General features: G+C 42.9%; 1 protein-coding gene across 3 annotated transcripts in view; it reads left to right on the top strand.

The window, feature by feature from the left end:
- Positions 1 to 24,775, top strand: part of VPS41 (VPS41 subunit of HOPS complex) — a 188,550-nt gene that overhangs the window by 147,052 nt on the left and 16,723 nt on the right. For all 3 annotated transcript variants that reach the window (XM_040473002.1, XM_040473003.1, XM_040473004.1), the window contains 7 exons: positions 4,320 to 4,447; positions 6,460 to 6,604; positions 8,978 to 9,019; positions 9,167 to 9,217; positions 13,243 to 13,380; positions 21,529 to 21,583; positions 23,766 to 23,906. In XM_040473002.1, the coding sequence (XP_040328936.1) occupies positions 4,320 to 4,447; positions 6,460 to 6,604; positions 8,978 to 9,019; positions 9,167 to 9,217; positions 13,243 to 13,380; positions 21,529 to 21,583; positions 23,766 to 23,906 (700 nt within the window). The remainder of the gene's footprint in view (positions 1 to 4,319; positions 4,448 to 6,459; positions 6,605 to 8,977; positions 9,020 to 9,166; positions 9,218 to 13,242; positions 13,381 to 21,528; positions 21,584 to 23,765; positions 23,907 to 24,775) is intronic.

Genomic DNA, 24,775 nt, shown 5'->3' with positions numbered 1-24,775 from the left:
GTAGTATGCTACCAGCTGTCCCTGCCATCTTGTATCTTGGTGTTATGTTTTAAAAGATAAGGGGGGCGCCTGGGTGGCTCAGTCGGTTGAGCGTCTGACTTCAGCTCAGGTCACAATCTCGCGGTCCGTGAGTTCGAGCCCCGCATCGGGCTCTGGGCTGATGGCTCAGAGCCTGGAGCCTGCTTCTGATTCTGTGTCTCCCTCTCTCTCTGCCCCTACCCCATTCATGCTGTGTCTCTCTCTGTCTCAAAAATAAATAAAAAACATTAAAAAAAATTAAAAAATAATAAAAGATAAGGAGGACTTTATGTGCATCAGAACTTGAGGTGGCTTCCAAAAAGGTTCATACATGGAGGAGGTGAGCAGACTGGAGTGCCTGGCTTCTGAGTGCCTTGTTAGGATCCTTTTTTACCAATAACAGATGAATTTAAGGAAGGTCCCATGGCAAACACTACTAGGATTTAACTCTGACGTGAATTTTAGATCTTAAGGTCTACAGGGCCCCTTAAAATAGTGATCCCGTATGCGGATAATGCAGGTATGTGGTCAGTTACTTTCTGCCAGGTGTTCCTGGATATGAAAGATTCAAGCAGCCTGAGGCACATGTGATCTGTATTGTTCCCTTGCTTTTACAGCATGGATCTACTCCTTTCTAGATCTGTAGATGTAGATCTCCTAGAAGAGTTTATGGTAATAGTTTCTGTCATTTATGTTGGGTGCCAGCTGATGTAGGCTAGAGGCATGGTTCCTATTCATTTCCCATTCCGTTCAGTTCAACAGAGCTTTATTTAGAACCTTCCACGGTCTACAACTGCGCTGGATCCAAGAGAAATTTAAAAAACACAGTCCTATCTTCAGTAGATTTACAGGCTGAGGGTGGAGACCACCTCGGTAAGCTTTAAGCAACTGGACTGTAAGTGACACAGGGCAGAGCGATATGTTCTATACAAAATCTAATGAGAGACCATTATAGACCATTATTGGCCATGGTTATTGGAAAAGATTTCTTCAGTGAATAAAGACCTGTAATGGACTTCTGTTTCTTTCCAGTATGTTCTGAGTAGAGAGAGTGGCTGTCATAAATATTCCATCTTTGTACATCTTCCCAAAAGAGAATTATGAGTGTCCTATAAAAATGATAGAGAAAAATATGAATTTTATTGAGAAATACTGAAGCTTAGTATACCTGCCCTCTTTTTAAAATAATGTAATTTAACCATGGAAACCACAATTTTATTATTTTTATGATTGTGTTACAATTCTTTCACATGATTCAACTCTTTTTCAAGAAATGGTCTTAAATTCTGTATCCTTAAACCTATCCTACTGATTCATGTCTGGAAGCCTGTTGACTGAAACAAAAAGAAACAAGCATGACTTAAGCTTAGATTTTGTGGCTATTTTTTCCTGAATAATCAGGGTGTCTGCCTGGTCAGTACTGTTAGGAAGGGTCTACATAATTTATTGTCACTGTCATAAGCTCTTATAAATTGTCCACCTTCCCTCAATCTTAATTTCATGTTTAATTTTGAATTAAATTGTCACAGAATTGACCAGGGAACAGTGTTCTGTAGCAACACTTTTGATCATGTGTTAGGTGGATGAAAATTTTGTGTCACTAAACAGCAGGAAAGATCAGATTGAAAACAAAAAACAGCTGTCTACCTCTCTGGAATATTGACTTCTCAATTTTCTTCCTAAATGAAGATATGAAGTGGCTGTATTTACTTGGAGGTAGTGATGCTTCATGGCTTGTTTCTATGGGGTACAACCCAGCAGAATTATCTTATTATTTTTAAAAAAAAATTTTAAACATTTATTCATTTTTGAGAGACAGAGACAGCATGAGCGGGGGAGGGGCAGAGAGCGAGAGAGAGAGAGAGACGGAATCTGAAGCAGGCTCTGAGCTCTGAGCTGTCAGCACAAAGCCCGACACGGGGCTCGAACCCAGACACGATGAGATCATGACCTGAGCTGCAGTTGGACGCTTAACGGACTAAGCCACCCAGGCGCCCTATAGCAGAGCTGTTTTATAAGTACCATGGGCTAGCCAATTGTGCCACTAGAGCTCCATAGTGAGTTAAACTTTGTTTCATAATACTGATGACAAATGTATAGCTTATTAAAAGTAGGACAACTGCTCTGGCATTTCATTTAATGAACACTGTATAACCTCGTACTTAACTCTGATGGGCACTGAGGTGTTCTCTCACTCTCCCCAGTCTATCAGAACAGCCCCCTGATAACCGTGTCCTCTGATTAATCGTAAAGGCCACAGGGTTGATTGCATCAGTATTTCTTAGCACATCTGTTTGAGGGTGCACGGAGCCGGGTAAGCAGAGAAAAGCCTAATGTGAAATGTGATAAGTGTTTATTTTAGTTTATTTAGGAGTCATCATGTTTTTGTCACACAGTGTGACCGGTCATTTTGTCTTATTTTGTGTGAGAAGTTGTCAGTGCTGCAAGACTGTCACATGAAAGGGGAGAAGAGAAAATGGAGCCAAGCCTTTCCCAAACAGTATTATTCCTGGTCTCAGGGCTACTGAGAGCCACCAGTGTTTGGGTGGGAATCTTTTCAGATTTTTTTTTTTTTTTATTTTACAAATTATGCGGTCTTAAAACAGAAACTTGATCCAAAGTATCATTTTGGCTCAAAGAACATTTTAATATTCTTTTTTAATGATTTTATCCGATACAACATCTTTACTTAAGTACACCTCTCCCCAAACCTCTCAAGTCAAACAGCAATCGTGCTTTTATGTGCGAAGGTTGTAGTTTGAATGGAAAACGTGTTGCCTATTGTTTTGGTCTCTTGCCATCCTTCCTGGGTTAGTTAGGTAGGACTTTAATGGAGACTGTGATCTTGATTCTTCAGGATTTTCTTTGTAGCAAATCTTGGTACTTTACAGAAGCAAATTCCACCACACTATTTTCATTTCTAAATCTCACTTAAGTGGGGCTCCTGGGCGGCCCAATAGGCTAATCGTCCAACTCGATTGCAATTCAGGTTACGATCTCACAGTTTGTGAGATCGAGCCCCACATCAGGCTCTGGGCTGACCATGCGAAGCCTGCCTGGGATTTTCTCTCTCCCTCTCTCTTTGCCCCTCCCTTGCTCGTGCTCTCTCTTTTTCTCTCTCAAAAATAAACAAACATTAAAATGAATGAATGTCACTCAACTAAATTCATAGTAGTTTATTAAAGGATTAGTTGAGATACTTAATATTAATTATATCTTTTTCAATAACATGAAGATTTTTACTTCCCTTTGCTGTCTTGAATATATCTAAGGTTTTTCTCTACAAGCTGTCAAGGATCAGTAAGCAAACTGCTCTGCCATACTTTTGAGTTACAAAACCTGAGCACTGAAGTCAGGAATGGGAGGGCAGAGAATGCCCAGGATACTACTGGCCAATAACCAAACGTAGGAGGGAAACAGGATCCAGTCGGAAGATCTGGGGTTTTCTACGAGAACCACAAGATGTGAGATCCAGCTAGGGGCTAGGACTTGAGCCAAAGTCCCAAATCCCCTACACAAAACCAGGTTTAGGGGCAAGAATGGAAAGAGGACAAAGATGGTGTCTTGCTGATGGTGGGATGCCGGTGACTCTGCTGTGGGAACAAGCCACCGTGTGTGGCACTGCCAGCTGCACAGGACACCTGTGTGACCAGTGCGCACGAGGCCAGACACAGCGGGCACAGAAGGCGGGGAGGAAAGTAGCCAACTGGGGCAGCATCTTCAAGATGTTGAGAATGTCATCCAGCGTTACAGTTTTTCCAGAATGAGGTTAGAGCAAAGCAAACCTAAGCTCCGTGTGTGCGGCATTGCGTTATTGAACACCTGGGGGGCTGCCTTACTTGTGCGGAACTGGATGGCACTACCTCTTCCAGAAACGGTAAGTGGAGGTTAGCGGGCAGTAATTGTCTGCCTCCCTCACTGCCCCCAAACCCAGAGCCTGAAAATTGGTGATATGTTCATGAACCAAAGTTTTGCTTCTTTGTTTGTCTGTTTTATTTTAGGGAGAGAGCATGTGAGTAGGGGAGAGGGGCAGAGAGAGGGAGAGGGAGAAAGGGAATCTTAAGCAAGTTCCAGACTCGGTGCAGAGCCTGATGCAGGGCTCAGTCCCATGACCCTGGGATCGTGACCTGAGCCAAAATCAAGACTCAACCGACTGAGCCATGCAGGCGCCCCTGGACAAGAGTTTTGATCATAAAATTATTCTGTCTGTTTACATGAATACTTTTAGGCATTGTTTAAACCTTTTGGATTGTTACTCTGTGTATATAGAGTGTTCTTCTGTTTTTCCCCCCCTTGATTAGGGTTTTGCCACTCTGATCCGAGAATGGCCTGGAGATCTGTACAATAATTCAGTAATTGTTCAAGCAGTTCGGGATCACCTGAAGAAAGATAGTCAGAATAGGACCCTACTCAAAACCCTGGCAGAACTGTGAGTACAATTTAGTGCTGCTTTTTCCAATTCAGTCCACATGAGGAGTTTTTCATATTTTAGATCTAGCGTGCTCTGGATGGGGAGGACGCAGAAGAGGGAGCCTTTTGTACCATTTTCCTGCATTCGGTCTTAGTAAAGTCCTTTCATAAACCTCCGGTGCACAGCTAGCAGGTGAGGAAAACATGTGAAACTGTACAAATGTAATGCAGTCTGTTTCCCTGAGGAGAGGGGACCCTCGTCAGCAGCTCCACGTAGAGGCAGTGGTTCAGGAAGGGAAGAATGCCAGGTCTTAGATTCCAGAAGAAAATTGGTTTCCCAGGCAGGCTCTGGATTCTGTCACTCTTGGATCTGCATGTCAGTTAATCTCTCAAACCTCAGCCTCCTTCTCTGTAAGATGGATACATTCCTAATGGAATGATTTAAAAGTTTGAAGGAGAAGTCATAATTAAGAACTAATTAAGCACAGTGCCTGGCACTGAGTCAGAGCCTAGAAAATGGAAGCTTGGTTAATATTTTTCATATTTGTTGGGCACTTCAGGTGAGCTGGGCTTTCTTCTTTATGCCTGGGACACGGGGATAGGTAAGACACAGTCCTGCCTTGGGGCAGGTCTGGTCTAGTGAAAAGAGAAGCATACCGCGGGTCACCTCAGGAACCCTGTTCCTGTGTCAGCCTCTCCTGAGCATCCCTACCACCTCAGGCCACCCCTCCCCCATCTTCTTGTGTCTTTTGCCAAGACGAAGAAAGTGCACCAAAATGGCTTAGAGTTCAGGGGCGCCTGGGTGGCTCAGTCAGTTAAAGTGTCCAACTTCGGGGTGCCTGGGTGGCGCAGTCGGTTAAGCGTCCGACTTCAGCCAGGTCACGCTCTCGCGGTCCGTGAGTTCGAGCCCCGCGTCGGGCTCTGGGCTGATGGCTCAGAGCCTGGAGCCTGTTTCCGATTCTGTGTCTCCCTCTCTCTCTGCCCCTCGCCCGTTCATGCTCTGTCTCTCTCTGTCCCAAAAATAAATAAACGTTGGAAAAAAAATAAATAAATAAATAAATAAATAAATAAATAAAGTGTCCAACTTCAGCTCAGGTCATGATCTTGCAGTCCGTGAGTCTGAGCTCTGTGTCGTGCTCTGTGCTGACAGCTCAGAGCCTGGAGCCTGCTTTAGACTCTGTGTCTCCCTGTCTCTCTGCCCCTCCCCCACGCATGCTCTGTCTTTGTCTCTCAAAAATGAATAAATGTTAAATATTTTTTAAATAATAATTGTTAAAAAAAATTTTTTTTATGTTTATTTATTTTTGAGAGAGAGACAAAGTGTGAGCAGGGGAGGGGCATAGAGATTGGGAGACACAGAATCCGAAGCAGGCTCCAGGCTTTGAGCCGTCAGCACAGAGCCTGATGCGGGGCTCGAACTAACAGGCCACGAGGTCATAACCTGAGCCAAGGCTGGATGCTCAACTGACTGAGCCACCCAGGCACCCCATAATAATTTTTAACGAATAATGGACAATTTAGGTTCAGTTGGTTTTAAGGAGCTGGCTTCGGAATTAATGCGAAAAACAGTGTTTCAATAAAAAAAACATGTGTCAGTTCTATAAGCTCCCCTGACAGAAAAGCTTTGGGGATAGAATCCATTTGCCAGCTGAACACTGCTTATAAAAAATTGGAACTGAATTTTTTTATTACTGGAATAAGAATTCCCTTTGTTTTGGATCATACTTTCTTTGCCTGGTATGTGGACTTCTACGAAAAATTTTTGAAAATTTCTATAAAAGAAAATGTTTAGTACTTGACCATTGTAAATTCCCTGAGGTTTGGTCGAAACGGGAAGCAAGGTTCTGAAAAAGAAGTTCTTACTGGTCACATATAGTTAAATCCCAAAGAATAGTCTTCCAAATAAAGTGGACTTTTCTATTTAAACAAATTTTTCAGTTTTTCGTATTGCAAAACATGATTTGTATATGTGTATGTGTGTGTTTAATTGAAGTGTTGATGAACATTAATGTAAAAATTTTGTATTACCAGGTACACCTATGACAAAAATTATGGCAATGCTCTGGAAATATACTTAACATTAAGACATAAGGATGTTTTCCAATTGATCCACAAGCATAATCTTTTCAGTTCCATCAAGGATAAAATTGTTTTATTGATGGATTTTGATTCTGAGGTAATGCATTTCTTATTTTAATACCGATCAATTATTTTTACTCTTCTAAAGTTTTAATAATTGGACACCTGTTCAAATGCTGGAGAAGGTAATAAATCAAGTAGCTTGGCTGTATAATCATGTTCAGAACACTGATCCTCACTAGATGTTCAGCTATATATATATATATTTTTTTTTTTTTGAAGCTTATTTATTTCGAAGGAGAGAAAGAGCATGTATGTGCGCAGGGGAGGGGCAGAGAGAGAGAGGAAGAGAGAGAATCCCAAGCAGGCTTGATCTCACAAACCTTGGGGTCATGACCTGAGCCGAGATTAAGAGTCAGATGCTTAACCGACTAAGCCACCCAGGTGCCCCTAGATGTTAAGCTGTTTTAGTACTTGGGATTCAGGAATCCTTTACTTGATGTGGTTATTCTGCAAAAGCAATCATAATCTGATGTGGAACTTGGAAAGTTGTGTGTGTGTGAAGTAATTGTTTCGTCAAACAATTCACATAATTCATAGAAACAGAGAAACTAGCCATACGCTCTGGCTCATTCACCTCTCTTAATTGTATGTTGTAGAATTAAAATTTTAGGTGAACGTCTGTTTTGATCCATTTATTGTGATTTCATTCGTTGGCATTCATAGATTCAGCATGTGGCGTTTCTACTGGGTCAGACGTGGAGAATGTGTTATTTTATTGCATGACAAATTTGAACAGTGGATTGTTTGACCAATGAGGGCACCCAGCCTCCACAGCTCACAGTGGCCTCTGTGTGTGTGTGTGTGTGTGTGTGTGTGTGTGTGTGTGTGCAACATAGAAAGCTAATCACAAGTAACCATGATGGACATAAAGTTCATAGAACACAGTTCCTCATTCAGAAAATTGAAACGTTAGTTGAAGAGTAGAACCCGTAAGGCTCCAAAATAATTAAATTGACTTTTTTATTTTATTGCATTAAAGGATGTTCTGCACTATATTATGTATGCACGTATACATGTATATTATGTACATATTATGCTAATGCTACAAATTAGTCGTCATAAACTTAAACTTAAATAGAAGTTAAATCCACTTTTTTTTTCCCTGAAAGATGCTTTTCACCCTTTTTTTGTACTGAATGGTTCAGGTCCTTCGGGACTGCCAATCTAAAAAGAATGAGTGCAGTTCTGAAGAAGTTCAGGGGCAGAGGGGCTGCTTCTCTGGCACAAGATGATTAAGATTAAGAGGATGAAGTGCTTGGGGTGCCTGGGTGGCGCAGTCGGTTAAGCGTCCGACTTCAGCCAGGTCACGATCTCGCGGTCCGTGAGTTCGAGCCCCGCGTCAGGCTCTGGGCTGATGGCTCGGAGCCTGGAGCCTGTTTCCGATTCTGTGTCTCCCTCTCTCTCTGCCCCTCCCCCGTTCATGCTCTGTCTGTCTCTGTCCCAAAAATAAATAAAAAACGTTGAAAAAAAATTAAAAAAAAAAAAAAAGAGGATGAAGTGCTTATATAAAAATTAATTACATTTCACCTTATCTGTTCTCCCCTTATTCCTACCCCCCATTCCCGCCATGTGTCTCCAGAGCTGAGTTTGACATGTGTAGCTGTAGAAAAAAATGATGAACGAGCTGAGACCAACTGCTGTTCAAGAGTATGAACCAAAGTTGAGGAATCAGAGTTTTCTAATTAGAAGATGCCTTAAGGATAATCTCTACCATCGTCACATTTTAGAGGGGAAACCAGTGGAGTGGGTAGGTAGGCAGCAGCAGACTCAAGAGCAGGACCCAGGCTCAGGTATCACGAATGACACTCCGTCTGATGGGCTGTCTTCTCACTCCCAGTTGTTACAGACACAGTCTCATGTGTGTTTCGTGAATGTTAAAGGTCAATAAAGTAAATCCCGAAAGTATTTGTATCCGTATGAGACTCCAGGTATCTAATTGTTTTCCTGGCTCTCAGCCTCTTCTCCACATAAGACCAGCCCCTTACACCTGTGAAATCCGTAGAGGGTCTCAGTGAAGGTTCAGGCGGCAGGAAGCGAAGCTCACTTTTGTGGTCCTGGGAACAGTATGCTCTCCGTAGCTAGCACGAGTGACAGGAGTGCCTGTGAAGTTACGTCCAACAACACGGAGGCTGGAATATGTGTAGACGAGATGTTTGGTGTTTGGTGAGTTTTAGCAGGACAGTGTTTTAGTGCTTTGCTAAACGCACAGTCCTCAGATTGAGACACATTAAAATACGTTCATTTACAAATATCTCCCTTAAGGGCTGTTATAATGCAAAGGAACCCGTATGTGTGGAAAAGAAACCCTCCACCGTGAACTGACGGCATGCGAGGTACACTGTGTTCAGTGTCCCCTTAACACAGCATGTGTCAATGACTGTGGCTACTTTTTTTTTTTTTATTTCAGAAAGCCGTTGACATGCTTTTGGACAATGAAGATAAAATTTCAGTGAGTGTCTTTTGTTTTCATATGTGTTGCCAGATGAGTGCCTGAGAGCACCCTAGCCATGAGGAAGAGAGATGTTTATCAGATAATCTTGCAGCTATGTTTGTGTCCCCGTGTAACTCCATGTTTAAAAATTCCTTTTCTCTCTAGATTAAAAAGGTGGTGGAAGAATTAGAAGACAGACCAGAGTTGCAACACGTGGTGAGCATGACTGTCTTCATTTGCCCTTTTAACCACACAGTGGTCGAGCCACCTGTCCGTATTGGTGAGGGATATTGGCGTGAATTCGCTCACGTCACTACTCGGATTAGAGGTTTGACCACACACCATAATCCGCAATTAGTTTTGCTCTGACCCCCCCCCCCCCCCGCCCCCCGCCCCTCGCTAGGGACTAATTACAGATTGGGTACTTTAACTTTGACTCATAATTGTGATTTTAAGAAAAGTTATCATATTCATGTTTGTATCACCAAACTGTGTCCAGAAGCAAGGAGTAAGCACCTTGCTTCTGGAGTTACCACTGAATACAACTGCAGCATAAATTACAACACCTCAGAAGGATCCAAGAACAGAGCCCCATTTTTCTGTCCTTCACCCTCATGCTAGCTCATCCCTCTCCTCTCATTTGGCCTCAGTGGTAGTACTGTTAAGGCCTATTCTAGACTTCCTTGAGAGGCTACTTGGATTCCCTAAATAAAGCAGGAGTGCATGTCTTCTGTGTCTTTTAAAAATGATATGAGAAAAGGCTTCAGAGAAAATAGATTGGTCCAGTAGGACTGTGGGCATCAAATTTGATGGGGCTTGATCCCACTTACAATTGGACCAAAAACCACAAACTACTTAGGAATAAACCTAATCAAAGAGGTAAAAAAGATCTGTACACTGAAAACTTTAGAAAGCTTATGAAAGAAATTGAAGACACAAAGAAATGGAAAAACATTCCATGCTAATAGATTGGAAGAAGAAATATTGTTAAAATGTCTATATTACCCAAAGCAGTCTACACATTCAGTGCAATCCCTGTCAAAATAACACCAGCGTTCTTCATAGAGCTAGAGCACACAATCCTACAATATGTATGGAATCAGAAAAGACCCCAAATGGCCAAAGTAATGTTGAAAAAGAAAACCAAAGCAGGAGGCATCACAATTCCAGACTTCAAGCTGTATTACAAAGCTGTGATCATCAACACAGTATGGCACCGGCACAAAAACAGACACTCAGATCAATGGAACAGAATAGAGAACCCAGAAATGGACCCACAGATATGTGGCCAACTAATCTTCAACAAAACAGGAAAGAATATCCTATGGGAAAAAAAAGACAGTATCTTCAGCAAATGATGTTGGAAAAACTGGACAGTGACATGCAGAAGAATGAACCTGGACCACTTTCTTACACCATACACAAAAATAAAACTCAAAATTGGTAAAAGACCTAAATGTAAGTAAGATAGGAAGTCATCAAAATCCTACAGGAGAAAACAGGCAGCAACCTCTTTTACCTCAGCTGCAGCAACTCCTTACTAGACATGTCTCCAGAGGCAAGGGAAACAAAAACAAAAATTAACTGTTGGGACCGCATCAAGATAAAAAGTTTCTGCATGGTGAAGGAAACAATCAGCAAAACTAAAAGGCAACTGACAGAATGGGAGAAGATATTTGCAAATGACATACCAGATACGGGATTAGCATCCAAAATCAATAAAGAATTTATCAAACTCAACACCCCAAAACCAAACAATCCAGTGGAGAAATGGGCAGAAGACATGAACAGACACTTTTCCAAAGAAGACATCCAGATGACTAACAGACATGTGAAAACATGCTCAACATCACTCCTCGTCCTCAGGGAAATACAAATCAAAACCGCAGTGAGATACCACCTCACACCTGTCAGAATGGCTAAAGTTAACTCAGGAAACAACAGATGTTGGGGAGGATGTGGAGAAAGGGAAACACTGTTGCACTGCTGGTGGGAATGCAAACTGGTGCAGCCGCTCTGGAAGACAGTATGGAGGTTCCTCAAAAAATTAAAAATAGAACTACCCTGTGACCCAGCAATTGTACTACTAGGTATTTATCCAAGGGATACAGGTGTGCTGTTTCGAAGGGACACATATACCCCGATGTTTGTAGCAGCGCCATCAACAAAAGCCAAATTACGGCAAGTGCCTAAATGTCCATCAACTGATGAATGGATAAAGAGATGTGGTGTAGATATGGAATTCTACTTGGTGATCAAAAAGAATGAAATCTTGACATTTGCAACAACATGGATGGTACTAGAATGTATTATGCTAAGCAAAATAAGTCAGAGAGACAAATATCATATGATTTCACTCATATGTGTAATTTAAGAAACACAACAGATGAACATAGGGGAAGAGAAAGAAAAAATAAAAACAGGGAGGCAACCATAAGAGACTCTTAAATACAGAGAACAGACTGAGAGTTGCTGGTGGGGTGTTGGGTGGGGGGATGGGCTAAATGGACAAGGGGCGTTAAGGAGGACACTTGTTGGGATGAGCGCAGGGTGTTATATGTAAGTGATGAATCACTAAATTTTACTCCTGAAACCATTATTACGCTATATGTTAACTAACTTGGATTTAAATTAAAAAGAAAAAAATTCACTGGGGGCTCTTGTATCTTTGCACCCCAAGAGGAGGCTCAGGGGATGGAGGCTTTAATCAGAAGTCAGTTTCACGCAAGAAGCTTTTTGAATACTCCAGGATGGGAATGTGAGGTACTTTGTTTTGTTTCAGTCAGGGGTTGTGCAGATGCTATTGTGATAGCGTTCACGATTGGAAATCTCAAGATTGTCCGCTTTAGCAAGCAAGGCGCCACCATGCTGGCCACTTTGGGATTTGTTTATAAAGTAATGATTTCTGGTCTGCTTGAAGCTTGAGACAGGACTGCCGGTGGGAGGTCCCTGCGTGGTAATTAGTGCAGTGGTGAAATGGTGAGAGCGCCCATCAAAATGGCTCCCCTCAAAGTGGCTCCTCTCCCCTGTCAGGCAACATAAGGTCTCTGAAAATTGGCCTTGGCAGATGTGACCGAGCCTTCCCATCCCATTGCACCTCTGGCGACCTGCACCAAGTGTCCTGCTCACACGGCGACCCCAGTGCCGGGGACAGGCAGGGCCGCCATCAGGCCACCGTGGAGTGCCAGCCACTCTCTGCCCCCTTCTGGCCTTGGGGAGACACGAAGCGTTGACCTGAGGAGCCGTTTCTCTGCGTGCATGTGTCGTGCTTAGACTCGTTTAGTGAATGTCCAACTCCAGCTAACCCAGTTACAGTCACAGCATCAGGGGCAAACTGAGGCCCCGTTTCTCACAAACCAGTTCACTCGAGGTGGGAATGTACTTTATGTGACAGGTGCCATCAGGACTGTCCGCCTTGGGTGGGTAACAGGGTGTGTGTTTACGCTGAACACTAAGTACACATCAGACGTGGATTTCTGACTTTGGCATAATGTATTGATAGACTTAATCTTGCCTCTGAGTAGAAAGTGAATGACTCACTTCCTTTGAGGTTCATTCACTTTTTCAGACAGCTTAGGGAAAGGAATCGGTTTGGAAAATTGGCTCAGGACACCTGTACTCCTCTTGATTTTTAACCTTGGATGTCACCAGAACATGCAGCATGTCATTGCAGACACAGACCTCAACAAGGCTTAGCAGATGCAGAATGTGTGAGAATTAATTTAGCACTTGTTGCTTGAGCTTCTAAGAACATACTCTTGTCCCATGACTGTACCCCCTTAATGTAGAAGACCACAATTTTTAGGATTTAGGAAGGCCACTAATCAAGCCTTTTACTTCTGAGGCGAAGCGGACGATGGTAATGATATTAATAACTATTATTAACCTTTCTCTAGTGCTTAGTAAACACCATTATGGATCCGAGTGTTTTACACCTGGCAACTCATTTAGTCCTCCCAACAGCCCCGTGAGATTTTTGCAGATAGACTCCATCACAGAGAGGTCAGTGACCTGTTGAGGTCACATGGCTGGTTAGTAGAGCCAGGTCACTCAAGGCCGTTCTCAAAAGAGTACCAGAATGTCCTTGCTCTTCTGAAGGTGTTCTTTCCACTTTTCCTCCACCTAGAGATTTTCCTGAAATCTGCTTTTCCCCCAGGCTATTTCGAATCGAACACAGCAGTGTAAACAGGTATTGTTTTTCTTACTCTCATATTCATGGTTTATTCCTTCGTTCCTTTTAGTATCTGCATAAACTTTTCAAGAGAGACCATCATAAAGGGCAGCGCTACCATGAAAAGCAGATTAGCCTTTATGCTGAGTATGATCGACCAAACTTACTTCCCTTTCTCCGAGATAGTACCCATTGCCCACTTGAAAAGGTAAGTCACAGGAGCCCCCCGGGTGGCTCGGTCGGGTAAGCGTCCGACTCTTGGTTTCAGCTCAGATCGTGATCTTGCACTTTGTGAGTTGGAGCCCCAAGTCAGACTCCACTCTGATAGCACAGAGCCTGCTTGGGATTCTCTCTCTCTTCTCTCTCTCTCTCTGCCCCTACCCTACTCACGTGTTTTCTTTTTGTCTCTCTCTCTCTTTCTCTCTTTCTCTCAATAAGTAAATAAACTTTAAACAAAAAGAAAAGAAAAGGTAAGTGACAGACTCATCCCATACACTTAATGCTGGGGCATCCTAATGAGAACTGGAGGTTCTGTTGGCTAAGATTTTGGTGAAGAGTTAGAGCCTTTCTGCTCCAGGTTTAATTGGAATAAAGGTTTAATCCGGGGTCTAGGACTCCATCAACCATCAAACAAAAACGGTATCAGCGGGGCGCTGCGTGGCTCAGTCGGTTGAACTTCCAACTTTGGCTCAGGTCATGATCTCAGGTGGATTTGAGCCCCGTGTCAGGCTCTGTGCTGACAGCTCAGAGCCTGGAGCCTACTTTGGGTTCTGTGTGTCTCTCTCTGTCCCTTCTCTGCTCACACCTTCTCTCTCTCTCTCAAAATAAATAAACATTTAAAAAAAAAAAATGGTATCAGGAGTCCGAGTCAGTTTACCAGGGTCAGAGTGGGGCCTCAGAGCAACCTAGGAGGGAGACCCAGGCTACCCCAAGCCGGAGGCGGTTGTCTCAGACTCAAGGTCAGTAACTTAGGTCCTGCACCCTGTCTGCTTTCCACATCCACATCATTGGCGTCTCTGTATTTCTCTCTTATGCTACATAACATTATAATTATAATAAATTGCTAGTCTCTTTCCCACTATCCTGTACATTCTTTAAAGGACAAGGAGTTTGTCTCACTCATTTTTGATAAACCCAGCAGCCAGCACTCATTAGACATTTCCTAAATGTCTGTTGTACCATGAGTGGGTGAATAAATGACTACGTACAAGATTCTAGTTAGGACTGCACATGAACTAGTAAGTTTCATGAGCCTGCTCTTTCAACACAGTCGATACCTACCATGTTGGTACTAGAAACTGAGCAATCCAAGGCCACAAGTGTTGTTTCCCGTGGTTCTTCTTGCTGTCTGGAATGCTGTCTAACATCTACAGGTATCTTCCTGAATTCAGATGGCCAGGTAACAAATACTTTTTAGTCAGCTGTATGTATCAACAAAACAAAGCAAAAATGTATTTGACCCTAAGAGATATGTATTGAGAAGTTGATTCAGGGGCACCTGGGTGGCTCAGTTGGTTAAGTGTCCAGCTCTTGGTTTCGGCCCAGGTCATGATCTCATGGTCTGTGGGTTCGAGCCCTGCACTGGGCTCTGCACTGACAGTGCAGGGGCTGCTTGGAGTCTCTCTCCCTGCCCCTCCCCCACTCACATGCTGTCTCTGTCTCCCACTTGTTCTCAAAATAAATAAATAAAAACTTAAAGGAATTGATGGATGGTAATGCAGTTGACGTGCACTGACCATGTCTAGAGTTGCTTCTTCAGCCATGTTGATAAATGTATTGGATTTATTATGAACCGATTTCAGCTCAGTTGATTTTCAAAATCTGTACTTAATGAAAAAATATCTTGCCTGCATATTAGTTGATGAAAAACTTTTAACCTTTTTAATTTGGGTCCTAAGACATTTTCCCAAGAATAAATTTGGAAATCCATCATCTTACTCTACAAAATAAAAGAGAGGTTTCCCTCTTCTCGCTACAGACTCTGTAATCTAGAGGACGAAAGTGAGACTCTTACTCTTTGAACAGTGCCCCTCCGTTCGTATCTCACTTTCTGAGGAAATGACATTTGCTTCCAGGAGGAGGGGCTGATGCTGGGTGTGGGTCTCTGTCTGAGGAGTCAGCCGTGACCAGCCGCCTCCCCGGGCTCCTTCTCATTCACAGAACTCAGGTGTGGGGGTGCCACCCAGATCCCAAGATGTTGGCATTTCTCACCCTTTCAACCCATCAGGCGTTTTCCAGTCTAGTAGCGTTCAACAGAAGGCACGCTGTTCTACCTAAAAGGGGAGCCTCAGAAAATTGCAGACCTACGAATGGCACTTGCAATACCTAGAACTTGCTTAGAGCATCATATAGACCTTTTGGAATTTTTCTCCCTGATCCACTGAGAAGAGCCAGTTGCATGTAAATGAATTCAACAGAAGCATATTGAAGCTGATTATGTTTTAAGTAGGTTTTTTTTTTAAGTTATCTCATGTTTTCCACTGAAAGAGAATTTTGAATAAAATGAATTAGAGCTGGTTATGGTACAGACATGCCATTAAAAATAATCAAGTCAACAAGCTACCTTTTTAGAACTTTCTAGATGAGCTTTCCTGTTACAGATCCTTGAGACTTCTTCATAAGAGATTATCTTTCATCAGATCCATTGTGTATATCCATCTGTATATTCGCACAAAAATACATCATTATCCTTGCTCAGGTACATAATGCCGTCTTAAAGAAGATACACTTTAGTAACTCATGAAGGATCTCATTCTTTTTTCCCTAGAAAGGAGAACTTTATAGACATTTAATCATCTTAGAAATCCTTGTATGTTTACTTATAGCCTGAAAAAGAACAAATTCATTCTCTATTTACTTATAACCTGAAAAAGCTAGCAATTTATAAAAAGCAAATTTGCCCCCCATGAAATGCATGCCAAGCATGCTAACTGTGAAGTCAAGGTCATGAGTACAGGTGCACCTGTTCTGTCTAAAGAGAGACTCAGTAAATTTGTATCATTTTCTATTAAATACAAAGTTAAGTACTTAAATTTTTTAATGCCCCTACCAAAGAAATCTCTGTTTCAGAAGAGTGGATAGATGTTTAGTCCTATAAATGCTTGGGTGGTATTTTGGTGTTCATTTTAATTTAACTGGGAAGGGCCTAACGTTTCAGGGCTTTATTCAAAACATGTTGACCCCCTCTTGTTGATAATTCACTTCTGGCAGAATAGTTCTGTCTTTTTCTGGTTTTCTGCCTTTGTGGGGATTTGGGTAATTGTTGAGAGGTAGAATGACTTCAAATGATGGCTGGGTGAAATCTTCAAGAATCCCAGTAAAACTTAGTTTGTATTTCTTGAAATCCCACAATCGATAATATTTGGCCAAAACTTTATAGAGATTCTGACATCACATCAGAAGCCGTAAGGAAGTGGCATTCACAAGGCAGCAGTAGTTATCAAAGACCAGAGTTCAGGACTTAAAATCACCACAACTCCTAAATTCTAAAACTAATCATAAGCCTTTATGAAACTGTTGTTCCTTCTAAAGAAGATAACAGAGGTGGTAGGTATTTATAACATCGACAGCAATTTTAAAAGACCATAAAAATCGTTTATGTTTCCATTGTGCCTTATAACATGTGCCGTGTTTTCATGTACCTTATTTTTATTTAATCTCTACAAAAGCACAGGTAGGTGGATAAAGTCATTTTATCCCCAACAAGCTGAGTCTTCAGGAATTGAAAGAAACAAAACCCAGTCTAGAGCTAATAAGTCAGAGGGCCCAGACTTGGAACTTAGATCTCTTAAGTTAGATGCCCTAGTCTTTCCGGGATGGTGAGGAATCATTTCTCAGGTTTAAAATATTAATTAAAATAATAACAATGGTAATGAAGATAATCCTTAGTATTGCAAGAATCATGAAAGGCATCAGTTGTTTTTTTTTTTAATTTTTAAAATGTTTTTATTTATTTTTGAGAGAGAGAGAGAGAGAGAGACAGAGCATGAGTAGGGGAGGGGCAGAGAGATAGGGAGACACAGAATCTGAAGCAGGCTCCAGGCTCTGAGCTATCAGCACACAGCCCGACACGGGGCTCGAACCCACGAACCATGAGATCATGACCTGAGCTGAAGTCAGACTCTTAACTGACTGAGCCACCCAGGTGCCCCAGAAGACATCAGTTTTTAAACTAAATTGTCAACAGGTACTAGTTTTCATTTACAAATCTCATTTGTTTATGCCTAGAATAGATAAAAGCAGAATATCAGCTGTGCAGCTTTGGAAATTGATACCTGAATTTAAGATCTCCCTCATTTGTTATGGCATTTATAAGGTGGCAATATTTATGAACTTGGAGGAATAAAGCTGGGAGATGCAAAGTTTATGGATTCCCATTAGTGACCTTTAAAGAGTATACTGTATAAATGATGGCCGGGTCAAGTCTGGGTGGAAGTTATTATTTAATTTATAGATGATCAGGTTCTTGTTAGTTACTCCCAAATTTCTCACTTTGTTCCTTGCCTTTATATGAAATCAGGAAAAGGAAAATTAAAACATTACTTCTGCATCATTTTTTACTCCACTTCTGTCATTATTATTTTTCCTTTTATTTTTGTTATAATTCTCCCTTTCTGTCTGTGTCCGTGTTGGTCTCTGTGTCTGTCTGTCTCCCTCCTTTTTTGGCTTTAAAAATCTTAGTTTCCCTACTGTTTCCTCTAGAGGGAGCACTGTGGCCCAAGAACATTCAAGAATCTAGGGAAACATGGTTTTATGCACTATGTCAATAATAGAAAAATTCTGTGTACCAGAAATATTTTCTTTTTACAGTTTACTCAGAATCGGTGATATTTCTAGAGTCTCTGCTCTCTCATATAAGAGAAAAGAAGAATAATTTCAGATACTGTCAAAAACTAGTCCTAAAACATTTAAAAATCTGGGGAACTCAAATTTCAGAGACTCAGATTATCTTTGAGCTTGTTATTATACATCTGCTTGCATTCCAGACCATTCTTGACTTCAGACTTGCCTTTAGACATTTCTTCCCACATGACTTGTCATTTTTCATAATATCCAAACAGAGCTGGCAGCATCATCCTGTGGAATGTTCTACAGTGATGAAACTGTGCTGCCCTGACAAGATAGCCAGGAGCCACGTGGGACAGTCAGGTGGTCGAAAAGCATCTAGTGAGGAACTGAATTTTTAATTTGAATTTGAATAGCTACATGCAAGAGACTGCTGTCTTAGACAGCTCAGGTGAGTCCTCAGGCTACAAAGTCTGTGTGGTTTGAGACAGACATGTTCTTAAATGCTCAAGAGAAGGGGAGATGGCTTTGTTGGAAACTTCTGGTACTTTAGTGTCAGCAAATTTCCCAGTATGAAACTGACTTATAGATACCTTTTGGTAATAAACTAAGCAGTATACTCTTTAGTCACACCATCTTCCTTTAAACATTCTACCTGTCCGGTCATATCACATTTTGTTGTTTATCTGTGCACAACATAGTCTCACCCAGCCATAAGCCATAAGGCAGCCTGCATCTGTCTAGCAGCTCGCAGGAGTCAAGGTCCTCAGCTTGTTTCTTTATAACTTTTTGTTGGAATGGTCCCCGGTCCTCTGGACTTCATATTTGTTTGCTGTTTCCTTTCACAATTTAACTGCTCACATGTGTATCCTGTCTCTGCTCTAGAACATCCCAGAAGGGTAAGGAATCCGTAAGAAAGTTACATTGTTTGTGATGATGATTCATTTATGGACCTGACAGTATAGAGATGGGGTAAATCGTGTTTTTGATCAAAACAAAGGAAGATCTTCTAGGTGTTAGTTAGAATTAGGTTCAGCTATGAGCGATAAAAATCCCAAAATAATAGTGGCTTCAGCAGAGTAGCCACATGGAAGTCAAGTTCTCTGTCACATGGAAGTCCAGGTGGCAGAGCCCTGTCGGTGGTGGCCGCCACGCGGTCTTTTCTCCTGGTCTCTCACCTTGTAGGACCTCGAGCTGGAGGTATAAGATAGTATCATTCATGTTTCCGGGAGAAGATTGGGTGAAAGCACTAAAAATAAGAAAAAGCGTTGACTCGCATTGCTTCTTAAAGAAGATTGCCAGAAGCTGCCACGTTGCCGGTTCATCTCTATGGGAGACGTTAGTCACACCGCTCCCCTGTGGCTAGGAAGGCTGTTTTTTAAATTCTGAGCAGTCACACACCCACCAGAAATCTTATTACTACAGAAAATGGGTAATTTTTTTTTAGTTTATTATTTTTTTTTGAGAGAGACAGAGACAGCACAAGTGGGGTAGGGACAGGGAGAGAGAGAATCCCAAGCAGGCTCCATCCTGTCAGCGCAGAGTGTGATGCTGGGCTCGAACCCCCAAATCCGTGAGATCACGACCTATGCCGAGACCAAGTATCAGACGCTTAACCTACTGAACTACCCAGGCGCCCCTGCCATGTAACTGCTAAAGAATCGTGTGGGCCATCCAACTAAGAGTGTTTCCTCTTCATCGTGACCTTCTAGTCTTCTCGTTTCCTCACTTAAATAATTTGTGTACCTCAGGCTCCTCCCTGTCATTCTGAGGCAAGGGTTGTTTTTCCTTTCTTTAATGTTTGGTTTAGGGTCCCCCCACCCCAACATCGATTTCTACGATCAGCATTTTTTCCTCCCTTTTTAGCTGTTAATCTCTAACCAGAGGCACATTTAAATCTATATCCTACACAAAAAATTTTAAGTCAAAAATGAGAACTCCAAACCTGATCCTGCTGCCATTTTCCAAGAGGGGTCATTAGCCCAAAGAGCTGCTGAACTTGCGCTGTTCTTTTTATCGCCTTGTTCTTGTTGTTAAAACAACCGTTGGCTTTTTTAACCCAACCATTGGGTTTTTAAATGACTACGCAACCCACTGATCTTCCTCCTGAAACCTTTTCTGCCTACTCCATCTGTTTAAAAGAAAAGATTTCCTGCACACCCACTAGGAGCCAGGCATCGTGCAGGGCACAGGGCTCAGGGCTCGAGTCACGTGGTCCCGGGCTGCGGAGAGCAGGCGGTTAGGGGTGGTTAACGCCCGGTAGGTCATCGTGGGGAAGAAGTGTGCGGGCTGCCCCGAGGCTGAGTACCTGGGGTCTGGCCTGCTGGGGGGCCCAAGGAATATTTGCCTGAATGGGCGGGGCAGGGGAGGGGGTTTGGGGGAAGGGAGGGCAGCCTTCCAGGCCAAGGGACTGCAGGGGAGGGGTGAGCGGAGTGTGAGGTGTTGCTGCCCAGAAAGACAAAGGCAGAGCAGATCGTGGATATCTCATAGGCCCCAGCGAAGATTCTCGGCTGTCAGAGCACAGCAACGCAGTAGGAAGGTTACACATGTAGGTGGGGTGGGAGATGAGGTTTCCGGGTGATCTCTCCTCGTACCGCACCCAGTTCTGATGCCACACCTCTTCCATAAACCGGAGCTCATGTCCCGTGTCTGTGCACCTGGCCCTCTATTCGTGCCTCCCTGGTCACGGGATTGTGTGCTGTTGCCTCTCTGTGAGCCTCCTGGAGTGCAGCGGCCTGTGCTACCTCCTTGCAAGGAGAGCTCTCCCCCACCCCGCCCCCAGCCAACTTCCCTGGCGACATCAGCATCAGCATTATCTTTACTACCGTCCCCTTCGCATCTCCATCCGACGTGACCCTCCAGTGCCCAGTAGAGTGTATGGTAAATGTGTGCCAGCCCGTTCGCAAGTATGCAAGTATTTATGGACACGGTGTGTCTTTTTTCTTAGGCTTAAGGAAATGCAGTCACCTGTAGAGTCCCTCGTTTCTGTACTGGATCTCTTTTTTGATGCTTCTTGATGGTCACATATGGTTTTTTCCCCTCTTGGCTTTTGACAGACCCTTGCCCAGCGTTCTGTTTCAAACCCTGTGAGCCAGCAGTGGAAATATCTGATCTGTGTGCTTGTTTGTGCATCAGACCACTGAGCTGTGGTCCACTCGGTGCTGGGAACGTGCCGCGATGAACAGCAGTGCCTTCCCAGAGCTTGCGTTCTGGTGGAGGGACAGGGAGCTGAAAGTGGTGACTGGGAATTAGGTGGGGAGCAGTGCTCTAAAGAAACCTGAAGTCACATCGAGAGAAAGCCTGGTGGGAAAGTCCTTCTCTTCTGCCTTTGCTCATGGAAGGTTCTGCATTATTTCAAATACGTTACCGGTTAAATTCTGTTCAGTTCGTCACCTGAGAAGCGAGTGAGGCCAGCCACCAGCAAAACCTAAGACTTGGGTGTTGTTCACTTTTTGTTTTTAAAGGGAAGCAATGGAAAAATTCTCTCGAGCATCTATGTGTAAGTGAGTCTGTTGAAATTTATTCTTGCCTGATAAGCCAGAGTAACATTTTTACCCTGTTCTGTTTGAAGGCTCTTGAGATCTGTCAACAGAGAAACTTTGTGGAAGAGACCATTTATCTTCTGAGTAAGTAGCATTTACTCCCTTTGGTCCCCGTAAGCTACACAACGGGGCGATGGTGTCATGTAAATTGTCTAAGAATGGACATCAGCTTTAGACCACGGTCACACAAAGCTTAGAGCCTATTCCCTATAAGAATTTAACATATGGAAAAGGAGACTTCACAGCTCAGTAGCGAAGGAAACGTTATTTAATAAATGCTACTGAGATAACATCTTCGTTTTGTGTAATAAACCAGACTGTATCAGCTGACACATCACAAATAAACTGTAGATGGGTTGGCGAGTTTGTCTATTTAAAAAAAAAAAATGTTAGCCGGGCGCCTGAGTGGCTCAGTCGGTTAAGCATCCAACTTCGGCTCAGGTCATGATCTCGCGGTCCCTGAGTTCGAGCCCCGCGTCGGGCTCTGTGCTGACAGCTCAGAGCCTGGAGCCTGTTTCAGATTCTGTGTCACCCTCTTTCTCTGACCCTCCCTTGTTCATGTGCATGCTCTCTCTCTCTCTCTCTCTCTCTCTCTCTCTCTCTGTCTCAAAAATGTTAAAAAAAATTTTTTTTTAAAAATGTCAGCCTATTTTACCATGATCTTGGTAGAAAATAATGTTCATTGTCAATAATCACACTTTAAGTGACCAGAGGAAATGCGGTTGAATATGGACATTTTGGAGAGAGGAAAACTGTTTGGTATAATCTAGTTCTGAGTTGCCCCTAGGCCTCTGGCATGGCCTCCGTATGTGTCATAGTTTTTGTACCAAGGGCGCAGGACCTACTGTCTTTCCCATTCCTCCTAAATGAACCACTTGCAAAGCAGCAGGGTGGATTCCTGAAGGTTTCCCAAGGAAGCTCTGTGCAGATATTTGTGGTATAAGCACAGAGTTCAGACATTAGGTGTTTCTCCAGCATCTCTTCCCTAAAAATACTCCAGTTGGGTCGATTTTTGTCACAAGGTCACATTGTCTTAGCAGACAAGGAAGTAGAGGACTTACAAAGGGAGACATAATCTCCTTTTTTAAAGTTATAAAAACTTTAAAATCCTACACATTTTAAAAATTAACCATTTTAAAGACCTAAGACAATGGGAATAATATTTGTAGGACAAACAGGATGCTATAGAAGGTACGACAGATTGGGATCTCATTTTATTCCCAGGCCAGCTATTACCACTGGATAATGGCGGCTCAGAACGAGGAGGATTTGAGACCTGCTACTGGTTCCTGCCACAGGGCTGGCACTTGCTGTCCCGCCTCTGAGTAAAGCTTTCTACATGTACTGTATTAAAGACTCGTGGAAACTGTTAAAGCCATTAAAATACCAGTAGATCAATGGGCAAAGTGTGTAAAGATAACCGAATAAAAGCATAGTTGGTAAAAATTTCATTTAATGAGGGCAGTTGGAAGGCTTTCCCGTGAACTTGGAGAGAAGGAAATGAGGTAGTTGATAGTTGAACTTGCATTTGGCACAAAGCGTATCAAAAGAGCAAATCCAAAGCTACCTCAAGAGGCAGAATGACTCCAGGACCTTTAAGTCTTAACTGTGTCTGGGTATGAATATGTCCAAAAGAAATACACGTCTGTCAGAGGGAAGTCGGCATCTGACAGACTGGGTCAGATTTCAGACCTGCCGCATAGTAGCTGCATGATCTTGGCAAGTTATTAATGTTTCTGTGTCCTCTTCCGTAAGACAGAAATATTACTAGAACATCCCTCGTAGGATTATAGTGTCGGTTAAATGATGTAATTTATGTGAAGCACTTACATGAGTACTTACCACAAAGGAAACACCCAGTAAATAGGGAGATTCATTATTTCACTGTGTTTAAATAGTAAAGGCTAATGTCACATGAGAAAACAGTAGCCTTCAAGACCAGAGATGCATAAACAAGAGGTAGGCGATTTCTTTAAAAATGTTTTATTAAAAGATCCTAGGGGCGCCTGGGTGGCTCAGTCGGTTACGTGTCCAACTTCGGCTCAGGTCATGATCTCATGGTCTGTGAGTTCGATCCCCGCATTGGGCTCTGTGCTGACAGCTCAGAGCCTGGAGCCTGTTTCAGATTCTGTGTCTCCCTCTCTCTCTGACCCTCCCCCATTCGTGCTGTGTCTCTCTCTGTCTCAAAAATAAATAAAAACGTTAAAAAAATTTTTAATAAAAAAAAAAAAGATTCTGAATGAAGTATTTCTCCCATCTTTGCTAGGCCGAATGGGCAATAGCCGAAGTGCCCTGAAGATGATCACGGAGGAGTTGCATGATGTTGATAAAGCGATTGAATTCGCCAAGGAGCAAGACGACGGAGAACTCTGGGAAGACCTGATTTTATATTCCATCGACAAACCGCGTAAGCAGAAAAGCCCATCTGCGATCAGGCCTCTTATCTCTCAATACAGCCAGTGACATCTAGAGTAAGAATGATCTCAAGACCCACTGGGTGGAAAATAGGGCAAAGTATCTGTGATAAAAATAGGCTAAGTACCTTGTAACGACTTCCAGTGCTTCTCCTGTGCAGAGAAGCCTGGGGCCCCATCACATCGCATGACCTGAATGTGATAAACAGGTGGTTAACCTGATGATATTCACTGTGTCCCGGTCAACATCTTCTTACCTACCATACCAAACTCAGTAAATGTGATCCGGCTGAGTTTTGTTTTTCCAATTTGTATACAGGGGCCTTTATTTTGAAAATGTAAAGCCCTTGCCAGTGCCTTTTTATGGACCCCTGGAACTGTCACTAGACACTGACGGTCCTTGGATGTTTGCTGGGACAGTAACTGGCATCTCTCCGTCCCGCTGTACTGCCTTAGTGCAGCTCCAGGAGCATGAGTGTGTCGCCGCCACGGGATTGTCTGCCTCCAGGGCTCCCATTTCGGAAAGAAATACGCAGTCACCCAGCAGTAACCCAGGCCCTCTTTTGAAGATCTAGAAATGATTCCAAAACTGGCAACAGTGGTTCAAAGTCTGTTCCCTTCCTTTCGCTATTTTAGTAAGAAGGCTTCTCTGTTCTAAGGCTCTCAAGTTTTAGAAACTGCTCTCGGGATTGTCTTTTTATCAGAGATGCAAGAGGATAATGTGGTTCAAGTCAGTTGCAGATGTAGATTGTCACATGCGCGTGCATCTTTGAGAATCTAACTCAGTGTGAGAAAGTCGTCGTTTACCGACCTTCAAGGAGGCAGGGTGGGTGAAACGGAGCACAGCATGACCTGGCCCGGG

Source organism: Herpailurus yagouaroundi, unplaced genomic scaffold, assembly GCF_014898765.1.
Source record: "Herpailurus yagouaroundi ecotype Mexico unplaced genomic scaffold, PumYag 100, whole genome shotgun sequence".
NCBI classification, from domain to species: domain Eukaryota; kingdom Metazoa; phylum Chordata; class Mammalia; order Carnivora; family Felidae; genus Herpailurus; species Herpailurus yagouaroundi.
Note: the sequence above shows the minus strand (reverse complement) of the source record. Positions and strands in the feature narration are given on the sequence as shown.